Source organism: Schistocerca americana, chromosome 8 (assembly GCF_021461395.2).
Source record: "Schistocerca americana isolate TAMUIC-IGC-003095 chromosome 8, iqSchAmer2.1, whole genome shotgun sequence".
In the NCBI taxonomy this organism is placed as follows: Eukaryota; Metazoa; Arthropoda; class Insecta; order Orthoptera; family Acrididae; genus Schistocerca; species Schistocerca americana.
In genome coordinates, this window is record NC_060126.1 from 188209206 (window position 1) to 188230310 (window position 21105).

Genomic DNA, 21105 nt, shown 5'->3' on the forward strand with positions numbered 1-21105 from the left:
CACGATTTGTCACTCAGCAGAACATTTTTCCACTGTTCAATGGTCCAATGTTTACACTCCTTAGACCAAACGAGGCATCGTTTGGTATTTAACGGCTTGTTGTGTGGCTAATGAGGAGCTGCTCAACTATCAAATCGAAGTTTTCTCATCTCCCGCCGAACAGTCACAGTACTTGCAGGGGATCCTGATGCAGTTTAGAATTCCTGTGTGATGGTCTGGATAGATGTCTGTCTCTTACACATTACGACCCTCTTCAACTGTTGGCGGCCTCTGTCAGTCAACGGATGAGGTCGGTCTGTATGCTTTTGTGCTGTATGTGTCCCTTCACATTTCAATTTCACTATCACATGGAAACAGTGGACCTAGGGATGTTTAGGAGTGTGGAAATCTCACATACATACATATGACGCAAGTGACACCCAATCACCTGACCATGTTTGAAGTCCGTGAGTTCTGTGGAGTGCCCCATTCTGCTCTCTCACGATGTCTAATGGCAGCACAACGCATCTAATATGAAAAACGTATGTTTTTGGGAGTGTCGGAATACTTTTGATCACATAGTGTATAGCTCACCATGTAGCTCTTGCCTCAGATTCTGGAGCCAGTGCTTGAGTGCTAGTGCTGTCAGATGAATCCCCCCTCCCGGTTAACAGTTCAAAAGATTTTGCAGTGCATTTTACAATGGTATCCCTATAAGATTCAGAACATACACCAAATAAGGCTCCGTGATAGGCTACAACATCGTTAGTTTGATCTTAATTTTTTGGCATGCATGGAAACGGATGCATGTGGTCTTTGGATAGATGTGGCACATTTTACTCTGCATGGTGTCATGAATGCACAGAACTGTCACATATGGGGTTCTATTCTGCTAAATGTTGTGCAGGAACATCCACTGCTATCAGCTTACGTAACTGCATGGTGTGGGTTCACAAGCTCCTTCATTATTGGTCCACTTTTCTTCAAGGAGAAGGTCTGTAAGGTGTATTGTGACATCTCCACATTATAAGGACCTCCTCGTGTAACGTGATTCCAGTTCTGCCAGTACTCAACTGTTTCCTAACCACTATTTTCATGCAAGATGACATGGTATGTCGCTTGCCAGGTGAAAGATTTGCTTAAAGAAACCTTCGGTAATGGCAACGTCATCTCTAGGTAATTTCAAGATTTGTGGCCTTTCAGATTCCCCGCCCAAAATCTATGTGGCATCTGGTTGTAGAGATATCTGAAAGACCATGTCTGTCAGGAATGCATCCAGATTCATCCTGATCTGACGGGTAGGATACAACATGTCACTCTAATTACACTGGATATGCTGCGAGCAACTGTTGACCATGCCATGTTACGGATGCGGCAAGTTGCCGTGTTGGGAGACCACACTGAACACCTGTTGTTACTTATGACTGTATCCTAATAAACATGTCAGAGCCTCCATTATTATGTGTTTGATGTTTCCTCCCCTTTTCCTGCACCCACACCACATTCTAACTACTTGCAGTGCCTTATTTTCAACTGGTGGCAGGAAGTGGAACTCTTGTTCTTTTTTTCAGCATACTCCCTGAGTGCACCAATTAACGAACATACCTACTATGTTTCAGTACCCTGTGATGTATACAAGCTGCAATGCAGCATCCCAAACACTGCCTGTTTAATTACAACCACCTAGTATTAGGTGGCATCCCCAGTGACAAATAGGAAGTGTAGAAACTCAAGGAGCAAATCAAGTGAGATGTTTGAACACAAAGAACAGTCATACATATTTTAGAGATTCTTCACATGGAATAATGGCATTTTGTTTGTGTGCAGTGATGAAAATGCGACACCTTACAACATAGGGTAATGAAGCACCAAAACACTTCCGGAAACAAACATCTAACTCCAGCAAAATAATCATGGAGACCACTAATATAATTTGTTCATAAATCTGGTGAAGGAATAAATACTTGGAACAACTGCAACAAGGTGGATTAAATGCATATTCAGTTACAATTAAGACACCAACTAAACTGATTAATTTTTCCGTTTTAAATTTCAGTCACACAAAGCATCCTGTGATGATAACAGCATATCTGAAAATATGTAGTTTGCAATTGAGAGGTTTCCAACAGCTGAATCAGCTTAGCCAATTTTTTATAGAGTGAAATTTCATAATAAATCAACAACAGCAGAGTTTCTTCTTCGAAAAACTGTAATCCTAGAAAATCACTTTAACATAAAACAGTGCACAACTGGAACAGAGATGAATGGGGAATGATTTTAGCAATGATATGGGATGCAAATGGGGAAATACACTGACGTAAGTGACTCTTAGAAAAAGACATAACAATGGAAAGTCCAGGATGAAATAACTACCATATGGAAAAGATAGTTTGGTACTCACCACACAGAGGAGGCACTGAGTAGCAGACAGATATAATTAAGAAGAATGCAGAAAATTTTCCGCTCCACCAGAAGCAGAAAACATGCAAGAAAGAGAGTGCGCACATGCACAGATGTGGTGGGAAAATGATAGGGCTCCTAGGTTCAGTTCAAGGTACTGTGTTGGGGATGGGGGAGAGGGAGTCCTCTCCAAATATGCCAAGAGTCTCACTGCCCCCCTCCCCAGACCAAAATTAGCATTCCAAACTTGACCAGAAACACGTCTCTCATGCCTTATCACACCAGTTTCCTCATCAGATGAATCAAAGTTCTTGTAACACCAAATTGACAGTGATAGGACTATACTGAAGCATACTTCCACCTGGTCTTTGATGGGACCTGATGTAGTAATTGAAGGCACTGTGGCAGCTGTGGGCTACATGAAAATAACTGCATCCTTTCATGCTTGATTTCTTCTTCAATGGCAACAGCATCTTCCATCATGATAAAAAACTGTGTCATAAGGGCAGTCTTGGACACCAAATTCCTCTCATTTAAACCCGATGTAACATATCTAGAACACTACTGGATACTATCTCCACAACCACAAATCATAGGCCCATAATTTATGGGCTGTCTGCAGACATCTGGTGCCATACACCTCCACAAGCCCACTAAGGACTTGCAAAATCCATCCCATGCAGAATCACTGCTGTGTTGTGTTTCAAATGTGGAACAACACACTATTAAGCAGGTGGCGTAAAGTTTTGGCTCATCAGTGTAGCATCTTAAAGAAAGAAGTGTGTAGAATCCAATGACACCTCTTTGAATGAACAAGTTTCCTGTCCTGAAACCAATACCTCATATGCAATAACTTGACACATGAAATGGAATACCAATGGAAAGTACCTCTATCATTCTGCCCAAGTTGCAACTATTTACAAACGACAAATTCACCTACATGATCATCTTTATGAGCTTTCTGCATCTACACTTTCACTCTTGAAATTTTTTTCCCCTAAGCCACAACACAGGTCTTTATATACAAACCATCACCAGAATGCTGACAATATTATTAATTTACTATCAAAAAATTACACCCTGCAATCTAAAGAAGACTTCTGTGCAGCATATTACAGCAATTGCCTTCTTGTCTATTATTGTGTGGAGTCAGTGTGACATGGTTAAATTAACCCCAGCAAATATATAACTTGTACCTCATTACTCTCTTTCTCATCACCACCGTAGAATTATATCAAAATCTCAAAACTCATCACTTCTTCTACATTTGAATGAGGCAAAGACTAAGACTGACAGTAAGGAATCCAGCTGACTATTCATCAAATATTAAAAGCTATAATTTACTTACCTCTCAGGAGGTATTGTTGGAATTGAAATAACAGGAACAGAGCTCCGCTTCTTGGCAAGCATTCTTCGTGCCTTTTTCATTTTCTGATTTTCATCGTCATCACCACCACCACCAGTGCCACCACCACCACTGGCACCACCACTACCACCACCATTGGTACTTTGAGGTGTAGATGATGCAGCTTGACTGCGAGGTCTTTCAGCTTCTGCTGGTGTATGTGCATCACAATAGGCTGTCTTTTGTACCAGCACAGGACCAGGTTCAATAGCACCTTTAAACAGAATATATCTTTCAGTCAAATGATACACAAAGAATATGTAACACAAGCAAAAGCAAGCGCGCAAGCGGTGGAGAGAGGGGAGTGGGGGGGGGGGGGGGGGGGGGGGGGAGGGTGCAAAGCTATAGCAGTTGGATATGTTAAAATGAACATGTGAATGTGAATGAAGTCTCACCTCTAGCATTGAAAACAGCTTGAATCAACCTGGGATCAATGAATATCAATCCTCAATGGTGGTCAACAACGTTTTACACCACTCCTCACAATGAAAAACTGTTCCTATTCCTTGAAAGGTGCCACAGAACAATAATATGGACTTTACTGCTATTTTAATACAAACAACAACATTCAAATCTAGGAAGTATGAAAGAGAATAATAGTTATATAATTTTCATCAAGTCAACACTGGACTTTTAGAATTACGTTAAGAGTGGATGTTATCTAGAACAATGCAGCCACCTGCTGGAAGTTATGCATATCCACTGACTGAACATGATAACCTAAAAGTCATTGCATGAACGTTAACAAATACCTCCTCCTTCAGAAATACTCTAGAATCAATACGAACCTGCAACACAACTGTCCAAAACACATCTACCATGATTTACAGCTGGAAGATAACACTCTGGATTGTATGTCCCTTGGAACACTGAAGCCTCTATTTTCCATTCACCAAGTGTGTGAGAGTTTGGTGACAACACAAATATGTTATTGCAGTCCCCATCAGAATGCATCCACTAACAGTGTTCTCTAAAACTATATTAAACTTAGCAGTTACTTCCATGGCAATGGCCTCTTTATTAAAGGTTACAGTTCTCTTTAGCAATACAAATTTCTATCAGCGATATCAATGTTATATAAGGACAAATCCAGAAACATTATACTACAACGGGAAGACAAAAGAAGTCAGTATGTCACAGGTAAATCAGAAGAGAAGATACAGAAATTAGGTGTTTGTACTAGGATGCTGCAAAATTAATAACTTTTTGGCAAACACCACCATGACCTTACTGCCTGAAAAACAAAACATACACAAGAAAAGTCACAAGTCACTGATTGATAAAAAAAACCAACAGAGGAACAGCCTTGTATGAAGTGCGGGTGGCATAACCTCGAGTAGTTAGTAGAACATTTAATTTACTGAAGGTTTTCAAACACAACTGCAACCAGTGGCCTTTCTGGATGGTGCAGTTCTTATTTTACCATGTTTGCTTTCAAGTTATCCAGCAACTGAGTTTTAGCGATTGTTTGAAACAGTGTGAGGGTAGTTGTGCAGCTGTGGCTATACAGAAAAATTGAAACAAGTAAGTACTAAATGCAGTGATGTATCTAGAATTATTTACGTCATAAAGTTGACTTGAAAGTATAACAAATAAATGAAAGTCGACTGGTCAGAATATGTCACTCAATGAAACTTAAGGGACATCATTTTGTGACACACTTAATGACTTTGCATTCAACTGTGAGTAAAAAACATCATTCACAATGAAATAGCAACTGTGAGGTGCAGTTGCTGCTATCTGACTGAAAACAACTGAATTAGCATAGCCAGACACCATCAGGCTGTGGATCGATGACCACGCACTTTGGGCCCTTTAACAACCATCAGGCTGCAGCACTTACAATACAGTATAAATTCCTTAACAGCTCTCCGTCGTGAACATGAATAAAGTTTGAATAATCAATATTATATGCATCTTTTCAATTCATGATCCAAGAATTAGCTGTTTAGCTTTGAGACATTTCCACTGCTGTATGTTCGGGGGTTGCTCGGTGCCTTACAGCTAGGAGCTAAAACATTTGATAATTCAACAATAACATAGAAACTAATTCAATGAGGCAAGTTTGCTGGTTTTGCAAAGCATGGACCACATTTCAAAATAATCTTGTGTCAATGATCTTGTCCTTTCATTCTTAATAGACGACTGTGCATGACAATGGCACAGTACATTCGTATATTTGGTGAATTGTAGTTATTGTTCTAAAAATGACTTACACCTCACATGTGTTAGGTAACATTTGCACACACGCGAAAAAAATGTCTGTTCTTCAGTTCACACACCCTCAGAATAGGTGACTGATCATCTCTCCCCCTTCTCCCTACTTCCTCATTTTACTTGTAGTAGTAGTATTTTCCACAATATGACACAGAAACCGAAAACCATTTGTTACAGTTATTAAGCATAGTATGCACTTATCAAATACGAGGGTCATCCACAAAGTAAGTTCTGTTTCTACTTCTATATGTGGCAACACTACAATTGCAGTTCCGAGTATGTGCGGCAGTTACCCTGACTCAAGGAGAAGACATGTATGCCATTTTCAGATCGCTGCTGCCGATGTGTACTTCGTAGTGCTTCTTTATTATGTCAGCCGTAATTGAAAATGCTGCCGCATGTGAAATCAGATCTGTGATTTGTTTTCTAAATGCAAAGAAAGTTAAACCAAAAGAAATTCATCGGCAAATCTGCAAGGTTTACAGACAAAATGCTGTAAGTGATTCAGTGGTTAGAAGATGGGTCAGATTGTTCGATGAAGGACATGATCAAGTGCAGGATGAAGAACGAAGTGGACACCCGTCTGTGGTTATTGATGAACTGGATCAGACAATTGAAGAGAAGATTAAGCACAATCATAAGTTTACACTTCGTTCCCTTGCTATGGAAGTTCCGCAAATCTCACTATCACTAATTCATGAAATTCTTACTGAAAAACTGAAATTTCAAAAACTTTGCTCACATTTGGTACCCAAACTTTTTGCACAAAAAACAACCACCAGATGGGCAGTGCACTTCAGTTTTTGACAAGTTACAATGAAGAAGGTGATGGTATTCTTTCTCGGATAGTCACGGGGGATGAAACTTGGGTATCATACAACACCCTGAAACAAAATGGCAATCAATGGAATGGAGGCACACTTCATCCCCAATGAAGGTTAAGCCTAAGCAAATCTTGACACCTCGAAAAGTCATGTGAACTGTTTTTTGGGACAGAAAAGGCATTTTGCTGATTGATTTCTTACCACTAGGCCAAACAATCAATGCACATAGTTACTACGAGACCATTAAGAAATTATGCTGCGCAATATAGAACAGGGGCTGAGGATTGGTTGTTTTTTCTCATGATAATGCCCAACCTCACACGGCAAATATGACCAAACAACTCTTACGAGAATTTCACTGGGACTCATTTGATCATCCTCCGTACAGAGCGGACATCGCTCCTAGCGACTTTCATCTCTTCTTACACGTAAAATCTGCCCTTGGTGGTCAACAATTCAATGATGATGATGAGCTGAAAGACCATGTTACCACATGGTTGAATACATAGGCAGCAACCTTCTATGAAGAAGGCATACAAAAACTTGTGCCACACTATGACAAGTGCCTACAAAATTTTGGAAGCTATGTAGAAATGCAGCTTAACAGTTGTAGATTTTTGTACAATAAATATTTTTTCTGTATCTGTACACGTTTGTTTTATATAACCAAACGGAACTTACTTTGAGGACATACCTCGTATAATCACAGCTATAATTTTACTTCACTAGATACCTTTACAAGATTTTTTCTCTTTCAGTAGTAAATGTTTAAAGATGACTATGAATTTTGCTGACTGGAGATCAATTTTACCTTAGTTCAAAAAAAGAAACCAGTTCATGAACTTAATATATTGTGTAACATTAAACTTGTATGGAACAAATGGGTTCAGTGTTGATCTAAATTAGAAGGAAATATACCTGGAATCACTGATATATCTGTTATTAACAAAATTATCACGTTTCACCTACAGATAAATGTACACTGCAGATAAACAGTATTTATTACTGAAGATGTCGTGTTTTAAAGATGAAGGAAAATTAATCTTCAAACTTCCTCACAGCCAAAGGATCTGTAGTCGGAAATGGCACTGTGCAAATGTAAGGAAATAAATTATAATACATAAGCTGACATCCCCCCCCCCCATGAACCATGGACCTTGCCGTTGGTGGGGAGGCTTGCGTGCCTCAGCGATACAGATAGCCGTACCGTAGGTGCAACCACAACGGAGGGGTATCTGTTGAGAGGCCAGACAAACGTGTGGTTCCTGAAGAGGGGCAGCAGCCTTTTCAGTAGTTGCAAGGGCAACAGTCTGGATGATTGACTGATCTGGCCTTGTAACAATAACCAAAACGGCCTTGCTGTGCTGGTACTGCGAACGGCTGAAAGCAAGGGGAAACCACAGCCGTAATTTTTCCCGAGGGCATGCAGCTTTACTGTATGATTACATGATGATGGCGTCCTCTTGGGTAAAATATTCCGGAGGTAAAATAGTCCCCCATTCGGATCTCCGGGCGGGGACTACTCAAGAGGATGTCGTTATCAGGAGAAAGAAAACTGGCGTTCTACGGATCGGAGCGTGGAATGTCAGATCCCTTAATCGGGCAGGTAGGTTAGAAAATTTAAAAAGGGAAATGGATAGGTTGAAGTTAGATATAGTGGGAATTAGTGAAGTTCGGTGGCAGGAGGAACAAGACTTCTGGTCAGGTGACTACAGGGCTATAAACACAAAATCAAATAGGGGTAATGCAGGAGTAGGTTTAATAATGAATAGGAAAATAGGAATGCGGGTAAGCTACTACAAACAGCATAGTGAACGCATTATTGTGGCCAAGATAGATACGAAGCCCACGCCTACTACAGTAGTACAAGTTTATATGCCAACTAGCTCTGCAGATGACGAAGAAATTGAAGAAATGTATGATGAAATAAAAGAAATTATTCAGATTGTGAAGGGAGACGAAAATTTAATAGTCATGGGTGACTGGAATTCGAGTGTAGGAAAAGGGAGAGAAGGAACATAGTAGGTGAATATGGATTGGGGGACAGAAATGAAAGAGGAAGCCACCTGGTCGAATTTTGCACAGAGCACAACATAATCATAACTAACACTTGGTTTAAGAATCATGAAAGAAGGTTGTATACATGGAAGAACCCTGGAGATACTAAAAGGTATCAGATAGATTATATAATGGTAAGACAGAGATTTAGGAACCAGGTTTTAAATTGTAAGACATTTCCAGGGGCAGATGTGGACTCTGACCACAATCTATTGGTTATGACCTGTAGATTAAAACTGAAGAAACTGCAAATAGGTGGGAATTTAAGGAGATGGGACCTGGATAAACTAAAAGAACCAGAGGTTGTACAGAGATTCAGGGAGAGCATAAGGGAGCAATAAACAGGAATGGGGGAAATAAATACAGTAGAAGAAGAATGGGTAGCTTTGAGGGATGAAGTAGTGAAGGCAGCAGAGGATCAAGTAGGTAAAAAGACGAGGGCTAGTAGAAATCCTTGGGTAACAGAAGAAATATTGAATTTAATTGATGAAAGGAGAAAATATAAAAATGCAGTAAGGGAAACAGGCAAAAAGGAATACAAACGTCTCAAAAATGAGATCGACAGGAAGTGCAAAATGGCTAAGCAGGGATGGCTAGAGGACAAATGTAAGGATGTAGAGGCCTATCTCACTAGGGGTAAGATAGATACCGCCTACAGGAAAATTAAAGAGACCTTTGGAGATAAGAGAACGACTTGTATGAATATCAAGAGCTCAGATGGAAACCCAGTTGTAAGCAAAGAAGGGAAAGCAGAAAGGTGGAAGGAGTATATAGAGGGTCTATACAAGTGCGATGTACTTAAGGACAATATTATGGAAATGGAAGAGGATGTAGATGAAGATGAAATGGGAGATATGATACTGCGTGAAGAGTTTGACAGAGCACTGAAAGACCTGAGTCGAAACAAGGCCCCCGGAGTAGACAATATTCCATTGGAACTACTGACGGCCGTGGGAGAGCCAGTCCTGACAAAACTCTATCATCTGGTGAGCAAGATGTATGAAACAGGCGAAATACCCTCAGATTTCAAGAAGAATATAATAATTCCAATCCCAAAGAAAGCAGGTGTTGACAGATGTGAAAATTACCGAACTATCAGCTTAATAAGTCACAGCTGCAAAATACTAACACGAATTCTTTACAGACGAATGGAAAAACTAGTAGAAGCCAACCTCGGGGAAGATCAGTTTGGATTCCGTAGAAACACTGGAACACGTGAGGCAATACTGACCTTACGACTTATCTTAGAAGAAAGATTAAGGAAAGGCAAACCTACGTTTCTAGCATTTGTAGACTTAGAGAAAGCTTTTGACAATGTTGACTGGAATACTCTCTTTCAAATTCTAAAGGTGGCAGGGGTAAAATACAGGGAGCGAAAGGCTATTTACAATTTGTACAGAAACCAGACGGCAGTTATAAGAGTCGAGGGACATGAAAGGGAAGCAGTGGTTGGGAAGGGAGTAAGACAGGGTTGTAGCCTCTCCCCGATGTTGTTCAATCTGTATATTGAGCAAGCAGTAAAGGAAACAAAAGAAAAATTCGGAGTAGGTATTAAAATTCATGGAGAAGAAATAAAAACTTTGAGGTTCGCCGATGACATTGTAATTCTGTCGGAGACAGCAAAGGACTTGGAAGAGCAGTTGAATGGAATGGACAGTGTCTTGAAAGGAGGATATAAGATGAACATCAACAAAAGCAAAACAAGGATAATGGAATGTAGTCTAATTAAGTCGGGTGATGCTGAGGGAATTAGATTAGGAAATGAGGCACTTAAAGTAGTAAAGGAGTTTTGCTATTTGGGGAGCAAAATAACTGATGATGGTCGAAGTAGAGAGGATATAAAATGTAGGCTGGCAATGGCAAGGAAAGCGTTTCTGAAGAAGAGAAATTTGTTAACATCCAGTATAGACTTAAGTGTCAGGAAGTCATTTCTGAAAGTATTCGTATGGAGTGTAGCCATGTATGGAAGTGAAACATGGACGATAAATAATTTGGACAAGAAAAGAATAGAAGCTTTCGAAATGTGGTGCTACAGAAGAATGCTGAAGATTAGATGGGTAGATCACATAACTAATGAGGAGGTATTGAATAGGATTGGGGAGAAGAGAAGTTTGTGGCACAACTTGACCAGAAGAAGGGATCAGTTGGTAGGACATGTTCTGAGGCATCAAGGGATCACCAATTTAGTATTGGAGGGCAGCGTGGAGGGTAAAAATCGTATAGGGAGACCAAGAGATGAATACACTAAGCAGATTCAGAAGGATGTAGGTTGCAGTAGGTACTGAGAGATGAAAAAGCTTGCACAGGATAGAGTAGCATGGAGAGCTGCATCAAGCCAGTCTCAGGACTGAAGACCACAACAACAACAACAACAAGCTGACATAGTAACTACAACCAATGATGAAAAGATTGTAAAGAGGTCACCATAAATATCAATTCACGAAATGTGTATGCAAATCATGACGAGAAATGTTGTGCACAATAAGATACAAGGAATGCAGATTCTGCAGCTAATTTTACTTTGAACATAAGCTGAAGCTGACCATGTTGGCCACAGGTTACGTATCTTTCTGTGATCTTAAGCTGCAACACTTCACAGGATTTGAAGCCACTGTTATTCAAAAATCCAGAAACTATCTGCTCCAAGAGTAGCAGACAATTGCACTGTATGTTTATTGGCTGATAAATACACTCCTGGAAATTGAAATAAGAACACCGTGAATTCATTGTCCCAGGAAGGGGAAACTTTATTGACACATTCCTGGGGTCAGATACATCACATGATCACACTGACAGAACCACAGGCACATAGACACAGGCAACAGAGCATGCACAATGTCGGCACTAGTACAGTGTATATCCACCTTTCGCAGCAATGCAGGCTGCTATTCTCCCATGGAGACGATCGTAGAGATGCTGGATGTAGTCCTGTGGAACGGCTTGCCATGCCATTTCCACCTGGCGCCTCAGTTGGACCAGCGTTCGTGCTGGACGTGCAGACCGCGTGAAACGACGCTTCATCTAGTCCCAAACATGCTCAATGGGGGACAGATCCGGAGATCTTGCTGGCCAGGGTAGTTGACTTACACCTTCTAGAGCACGTTGGGTGGCACGGGATACATGCGGACGTGCATTGTCCTGTTGGAACGGCAAGTTCCCTTTCCGGTCTAGGAATGGTAGAACGATGGGTTCGATGACGGTTTGGATGTACCGTGCACTATTCAGTGTCCCCTCGACGATCACCAGTGGTGTACGGCCAGTGTAGGAGATCGCTCCCCACACCCATGATGCTGGGTGTTGGCCCTGTGTGCCTCGGTCGTCGTATGCAGTCCTGATTGTGGCGCTCACCTGCACGGCGCCAAACACGCATACGACCATCATTGGCACCAAGGCAGAAGCGACTCTCATCGCTGAAGATGACACGTCTCCATTCGTCCCTCCATTCACGCCTGTCGCGACACCACTGGAGGCGGGCTGCACGATGTTGGGGCGTGAGCGGAAGACGGCCTAACGGTGTGCGGGACCGTAGCCCAGCTTCATGGAGACGGTTGCGAATGGTCCTCGATACCCCAGGAGCAACAGTGTCCCTAATTTGCTGGGAAGTGGCGGTGCGGTCCCCTACGGCACTGCGTAGGATCCTACGGTCTTGGCGTGCATCCGTGCGTCGCTGCGATCCGGTCCCAGGTCAACGGGCACGTGCACCTTCCGCCGACCACTGGCGACAACATCGATGTACTGTGGAGACCTCACGCCCCACGTGTTGAGCAATTCGGCGGTACGTCCACCCGGCCTCCCGCATGCCCACTATACGCCCTCGCTCAAAGTCCGTCAACTGCACATACGGTTCACGTCCACGCTGTCGCGGCATGCTACCAGTGTTAAAGACTGCGATGGAGCTCCGTATGCCACGGCAAACTGGCTGACACTGATGGCGGCGGTGCACAAATGCTGCGCAGCTAGCGCCATTCGACGGCCAACACCCCAGGTCCTGGTGTGTCCGCTGTGCCGTGCGTGTGACCGTTGCTTGTACAGCCCTCTCGCAGTGTCCGGAGCAAGTATGGTGGGTCTGACACACCGGTGTCAATGTGTTCTTTTTTCCATTTCCAGGAGTGTATTTCATTGCTGACTGATCTTCATCTATGCACTATTCTGATCCATAAATGTGCATTTTTTGCACAATGTCAGCATTTGTTAGTTAAATTCTCACCACCTTGTGAACACCAGGTTGCGTAGAATATAATATGAAGTGTGTAGTTGCTGCTACTCAAGCCCAGGGTCGTCTCTGTAAGAGATGTTCAATCATTGTTGGTTGCTGTCAAACTCCATATACATACTGATAACCGCAAATAGTTTGAATTTCTCTTTCTTATTCTGCTATGCATTGCCTATGAAATGCCTTTGAGTTTGCACACGTTAATGATGTGTTGTCTTCCAGAATTCTTATGGGAGCAATTATTATTCTCATTCATTACTCACATTGTCAATATTTTCCTTAACTTAACCTTAAATATTGGGGAAGGGAGAGTTAAATTTCAGAAACCTGCAAACTGCACATTCACATATTTACTCCACTAAAACTTCTGTATTATTTCTTTTCAACTCAAGTTTGTACAAAATGAAAGCTATTCTTTCATAGTATTGCTAGGCTGTGAAACGATGACTGCAACTGAACATTTTCTACGAAATGTTTCAAGTCAAAGTCAATCCCACTTCATGGCCAAAAAATTGTGATTAATTTCTGTACAATGCAGGTTTCTAAATTCAGCTTGTGTTAACCTATTATGGGTAGAGGTACTGACTGCAATAATAAAAAAAAATTGAGAAAAGATAAGGTACCTACACAGGTGGCATGCACAATTTTTTCATAGCCCATCAGCACTCACGAGTAACAGTTGCTGCCAAAAAATAGATCACCCAGAATTTCACTGTATATCAATGCAAATAAATGTACATTTTTGTGAATTTTCAGAAGTTACCACTGTCCTGTGCATAAATTAATTCATCGTATTAAAGTGGCATTTACAGTTTAGTTAACCCTTTGACTGCTGTTGACGAGTTCACTTATCATGCTGCCTGCTGCTCCCTAGGTGCTGATGAAGAGTATAGTCGCGACCGCCAGTTTTCCCATGAGCGTTGTTGACAAGTTAAGTTGCACCCGTTTGCGGGCCCCTGAGCACGAGTATAGATGTGCCGCTACCTGAGTGCTGATGACGAGATAAGTCGCACAGGGTACTCCCCGCTCCATGCCTCAGTAGCATTTCATAGTTCTGGCCACTAGCTTGCCATCCGATTCACCATCTGTTGTGGGCCTAGGCTTCACACTAAAATTTTCTGTTCAGTGTTCTTCGGGTCCTGTATTTTACAACAAAAATGGCAAGGTGTTGTGAGTGCACCGAGGAAGAAATCACAGAGATTCTTACAAGGAGCGACGGTGAGGATGAACTGCTTGATCTTGACGAAACTGACAGCTCTTCTACAGAATCAGAAAGCTATAGTCATAAACTGTAAACATCAGCAGGGGTGTCAATACAGTCTCGTGTTTCAACAAGAGATGTTAGTTGTTCTGAATATCAAGACTCAAAAAGTGATAGTGAAATGCCTACGAAGAAATCACGCCTTAGCAATAAATTTAACTGGAAAGAAAATGATTTTTGGCCAGTTAATCAAGCATTTGATGATACACTATATGGACATATGTAAAATAGGGAATGAGGCAAGTATTCTGTCAATTTCCATGTCAATCTTTACAGAAGAACTGATAAAATACATAGCTGATGAAACAAATCTGTTTTATTTATTCACCAAGGAGAATACTCCAGAATCGGTGCATTCTCGAACATCAAAGTGGAAAGATACTGGATGTGAAGAAATGTATATTTTCATAGCTGTTTGTCTTCTGATGCCTCGCATGAAAAAACTAAAAAGTAGCAAATACTAGATCAGAGATGTTCTTCTCAAGATTCTATTTTTTGGTGAACTGATGTGAAGAGACCGCTTTTTGTTACTTATGAGAAAGTTACATTTCAGTGACAACTCTGCCACTAATGGAGGAGACGGACTGTTCAAAATTAGGAACACTGTCGATAAAGTTCATACAGCTTCCCATTGTGTGTTCATTCCACATCAGAAACTCTACATTGATGAAAGTTTGTTATTATTCAAAGGACATTTATCTTTCAGACAGTTCATTTCATCAAAACGGAGTAGATTCGGAATAAAAACATTTGTGTTACGTGATTGTAAGACACGCTATGTCTTAGATTTTATTGTTTATAGAGGGACTCAACAGAAACTGAATTCCACAATTTGGGGAAAAGTGGTGACACAGTAGCTGCACTAATAAAGCCCTGTTTAGAATGTGGACATACCTTCTACCTCAACAATTGGTACCCAAGACGAGACTTATTTTTCTGGCTTCACAGTCATGGGACAAATGCATGTGGTACTGCCCATAAGAATAGATGCAACATGCCAGTCGAAACTTCAGAAGAAACTGGAACGAGCAGATTTTCAATTTATGTGCACAAATACAATGCTTGCTATAAAGTGGTGTGACAAAATGGAAGTGTGGATGCTGACCACATGTAACACCACAAGAGATGGTTGACACGGGAAAGACTGGCAGGAATACTGGAGAGAAAACTAAGAACAATTTGCTTATACAGAAGTTCCCTAGTCATTCTAAAATCATTGGTGGAGACTTCAACCATCTAACAATCAACTGGGAAAATTACAGTTTTGTTAATAGAGGGTGTAACAAGACATCCTATAAAACATTATTAAATGCCTTCTCTGAAAATTTCCTAAAACAGATAGTTTGGAAGCTCATGCATGATGGAAATATATTAGATCTAACGGCAACAAAAACAGACCAAACCTCTTTGAGGACATACCCATCGAAACTGATATTAATGACCATGATGTGGTTGTGGTAACAATGATTACCAATGTACAATGACAACTAACACATGTAGGAAAATGTATATATTCAGTAAACTAGATAAAAAAGCAGTAGTGCCATGTCTCAGTGAGGAACTTGAAACTTTCAGCACACGACAGGAGCACATAGATGAACTATGGTGTAAGTTTAAAAGAATAGTTGATCATGCACTGGATTGGTATGTACCCAAGAGAATAGTTTATAATGGAAGGAGTGGCCATATTGTACTGAGGTAAGCTACATACTTGTTTGGTTTTCTTTATTATGGTGTTTGTGGTATGAATATAAGCTGTTTCAAACTATCAGCAAATTGAGGATCTCTCGAAAATGCATAATTTTAGCTACAATTTGTTATAATGAAGTGATATATAACAATTGATCATTGTATTTGATGTTTTTAGTGTTATAAGCTGCGTGCTGTGAAAGTATATGTTTTCAATAATACAACACAATGGATCTATCAAAAGCATATCATTTTGATACAATTTGCCATAGTAAAATATCAAATAATGACAGTTGTAGATACCGTCTTTTAACAGTGTATGCCTTATGGGGAGAACTGGCCACCATGTTGAAGCTGTAACTGCACTGATAGAATCACGAGCTGTGAAGTTCATGTCCTCCACTTCTCAATTTTTTTTCAGCTTTTTTCTAAAAGATTCAGAGCTTGTCTTATTAATTCAATAAAAATATTACCTGCAACCATCAATGTTATTTATCTAAGTAATATAGTTGCAGTAATTCTTGTTGCAGAGACCAACAACTGGAGTGTTTCCCCAGTGACCAGAAATCATAATTAAACAGCCAGTCAAAGTCAGAAAGTAAACAAAGTTACACACTGCTATTACGAAACTTTGTGTAAAATATGCAGACTTATCCCTTGGCTTTACAGTAAATATCTTTTTCAATTATGGTGAGCAGCTTAGAAAAAAATCTGATCCATTCAAACGAAATTACAAAATGAATCTTGGTCTTGAAGTCCATGTAATGAAGTATGTTATTTTTGATTGATGGCAGTCAATGCTACATTGAGAATATGGATATTACAGATGTGCGAACTGGAGTTAAGACACTATATTTCAACTACAATCAACTTAACCCGAAAATAGGTTGAACATTTAATTGAGTTAATGAATAACATCATAACATAGTTAACACACATATTTTATGTGCCTCCATTTTCATAAAGAAACTGTGTGATTTGTGTGGCAGATGCTGCAGGAGAATGTCAAAATTGCAAATCACAATAAGGAGCATGTTCTGTGAAACATAGCAGGCTGTTTCAGTGTGTGTAGCAAACATGATGGACCCATATCTGGCATACTTTGTAATGGGAAACATGTTCCTTGTGAGGATGGCTTTAGTGTCAGGGGTGTTCAGGAACAGCTGAGATCAATAAAACTGAATAAAGCGCTAGTGCCCAATAGAATCCCTATCAGATTCTACACTGAATTTGCAGCGACTGAGCCCCTCTTCTAATGATAAGCTATCATAGGTATCGTGAACAAAAAAACTGTCCCCAGTAGTTGGAAGACAGCAAAAGTCACAGCCATTTACAAGGAAGGTGACAGAAGTGATCAACCGAACAGCTGTCCTACCTCCTTGACAGTGATTTCTTGTAGAATATCAGGACATATTCTGAGCTCAAACATAAAGAGGTATCTCAAACAGAATGACCTGCCCCATGCCAGCCAGCAAGAATTGCGAAAACATTGATCATCCAAAGCTCAACTCACACTTTTCTCAAGTTTTTTCTGAAAGTTTTGGATCAAGGATGTCAGGTAGGTGCAGTATTTCTTGATTCCTGAAAAGTGTTTGGCTCCCATCTGTACTTATTTACAAAAGTATGATCACATAGGGTATCAAGTGAAGTTTGTGACCAGATTGAGAATTTTTTGCTTGGCAGGATGCAGCATGTTATTTTGGATGGAGAGTCATCACCAGATCCAGAAGTAACTTTGGTTTTGCCCAGTGAGAAAGTGTTGGGACCTCGCTGTTCATGTTGTAAATTAATGACCTCGAGGATAATATTAATAGTAGCATCAGACATTTTGCATATGACACTATTATCTATAGTGAAGTAATGTCTGAAAATAAGTGTACAAATATTCAATCATACCTTGACAAGATTTCAAAGTGGTGCCTAAATTGGCAACTTGCTTTAAATATTCAGACATGTAAAACTGTGTACATCACAAAAAACATAGTATCCTATGACTTAATATCAATCGGTAAACTCATACGTACACCTCTGTGTAACATTTTGTGCAGATATGAAATGGAATGATCACACAGGTGCAGTTGTGGGTAAAGCAGGTGGTGGACTTTGGATTATTAGTAGAATACTGGGAAAATGTAATTAATCTTCAAAGGAGATTTCTTACAAACCACTTGCAAAGCTCATTCTGGAACACTGCTCACATGCATGGGACACGTATCAAATAGGACTCAAGCGGGATACTTAATGTATATGGAGAAAGGCGGCACAAATGGTCACAGGTTTGTTTGACCAATTGGAGAGAGTCACGGAAACTGAACTGGCAGACTCCCGAAGATAGATGTACGCTATCCCAAGAAAGTCTACTTACAAAGTTTCAAGAACCAACTTTAAATGATGACTTTAGGAATATAGTATGACCCCTGCTTATTGCTCACAAAGGGATCGTGAGGAGATCATCAGATTAATTACAGCACACACACAGGCACTGGTACAATCACTCTTCTCACACTCTGTATTTGAATGGAATGAGAAGAAACCCTAATAACTGGTACAATGGGATGTGCCCTCTGCCATGCACTTCACAGTGGTTTGCAGGGTATAGATGTATATGCAGAATATTACCACAGAAGCAATTGAAGTGGATGAAATACAAACTTTAACAGCAGTATAATGATAAAATATAGCGTCATTTATTTTGTGAAAACTACATGGGCAGTATTTAAGAGAATGGGGAAATGCTGGAGGTATGTGTTCTGTATTAGTTATCTCTGAAGGTCACTGTCCAAGAACTTAGCAACATTGCCAGTCTTGTTTGACCACACAATGCCTCAACTATGTATTAGTGGTTACCTTCACTCTGTGTGTTATTTAAATCAATATTGTATTTATTCAAAAATTAAACAAGTATGATGCCTTAACGCAGAAGTACAAAAACTGTAACAACGTCATTGGGGGAGTGAAAAAGGCCAGAAGTAAACATATTTCATGCCATTTCCTATAAGTGTGTAGTGACCATTTTTCTTCAAGAGAACTATGATTGGTCATACACATTCGGATGTGATAATTAATGCCACAACTCATATTACACTAGAAGGAACTGTAGAAAAGGGAAGGAATTAAAATTCCCTGTAGAAAAGGGGAAAAATACTAAAATTTTTCTGAAGTTCACGCAAACACAGTCACAGGTAACAACAGGCAGAGGTGGTGACATAGCTATGCAGCAGAAAGAAACAAACAACATCGCAAGTTGGTTGCATACATGAGCACACATTGCTACATCAGCACCAATTGCTAGGCACACGTTACATATACAGGAAAAGTCAGCCATTAGCTCTTGTTACATGAAGCAACAAGCATTACCTCAGACGCAATAACATGTTTTAGAGACTTGACAGTGAAGTTAAAGAGCCACATACAAATTGTTAAATAAACACAGTGGTATGAGAGCCATTGACCTCTAGTACAGAACTGGGCTATATTTGGTGATTGTGAACAGAACCTCATGCCAGTACCTCCGGCTCCATAAATACTTCAGATCTGAATTAGGATCAACTTTGTTTGAACCGAAGCACTCGATTCAATAACTGTTACAGTGCAGTAACATTCATGTGTTAAATGTTCCAGCACTTCTCATGAATAAGCTGCTTGCCATCCCCCGAGATGACAACTTTCAAGTAACCATAACCTCCACTCATGAGACTTCACACTGGTTGCTGCCTACCACATCGTTGATGGGGAGACTGAAGGTCTTCCAACACTAGTACATCTCATGGTGCTTATCACACTGACATCATCATCTAGAAATACAGAATCAATTTGAAATCAACAATGGATTTCAAACTGATTTCGTATTTCTATATTTCCCAAATGCTGTTGACACCGTACCTCACAAGTGGCTTGTAATCAAATTGCGTGCTTATTGAATATTGTCTCAGGTATGCGACTGGATTCATCGTTTCCCATCAGAGCATACTTCATAGTAACTGACAGAAAGTCATTGAGTAAAACAGCAGTGATTTCTGGCATTCCCCAATAGGCCCTCTGCTGTTCCTTACCTTTATAAACAATTTAGCAGACACTCTGAGCAGCAGTCTTAGGTTGTCTGCAGATGATGATGTTTATTGACTCACAAAGTCATCAGAAGAATAAAACCAATTGCAAAATGATTTGGATAAGATATTTGGATGGTGCGAAAATTGGCAACAGACCCCAAATAACAAGTGTGAGGTCATCCATGTAAGTGCTAAAGGAATCCGTTAAACTTTGGTTGCACAAAAAATCAATCAAATCTAAAAGCATCTACATTACATCTATATTCTACAAACCACCATGAGGCGCATGGCAGAGAGTATGTGCTATTGTACCGGTTGCTAGGGTTTTTTCCTGTTCCACTCATGTATGGAGCATGGAACAAATGATCATTTGAATGCCTCTGTGTGTGCAGTAATTATTCTAATCTTATTCGCGCAGTCACCCCTATGTGAGTAATATGTAGGGGGTTGTGGTATATTCCTACAGTAATCATTTAAAGCCCATTCTCAAAACTTTGTTAATAGACTTTCTCGGGATAGTCTGCCTCTATCTTCGATAGGTTTCCGGTTCAGTTCCTTCAGTATCTCTGTGACTCTCTGATGGATTAAACAAACCTGTGACCATTCATGCTGCCCTTCTCTGTCTACATTTAATATCCCCTGTTAGTCCTATATGGTATGGGTGTATACGTGGTATGGTATGGGTGTATAAGAGGACAAAGAAAAAAAATTCCCAGGTTTTTCCTGGATTTCCCGGTTAAAAAATAAACTTTCTCCCTGGTGAAAATACGCTTTTTCAGTGTTAAGTGACAGTATACTTTCCCTTGGGGTCGTAAAACTTATCAGTCCTTCAAATGGTTAAGATTTTATACACCAGCGTAGAGCCTCCCACCACTTTACGAAACAAATCGCCAGAAAAAAATGCGTTTTGGAAGATCTTTCATTTACAGCAACATGTACGCCGCATATTTTTGTATTACGAAAGTACAGGGTGTACATAAAGTCCGGAACACTTTCAATTATTTATTGCA

General features: G+C 40.3%; 1 protein-coding gene across 2 annotated transcripts in view; it reads right to left on the reverse strand.

The window, feature by feature from the left end:
* Nucleotides 1–21105, reverse strand: part of LOC124625776 (peregrin) — a 260021-nt gene that overhangs the window by 194601 nt on the left and 44315 nt on the right. For both annotated transcript variants that reach the window (XM_047149217.1, XM_047149216.1), the window contains exon 8: nucleotides 3728–3998. In XM_047149217.1, the coding sequence (XP_047005173.1) occupies nucleotides 3728–3998 (271 nt within the window). The remainder of the gene's footprint in view (nucleotides 1–3727; nucleotides 3999–21105) is intronic.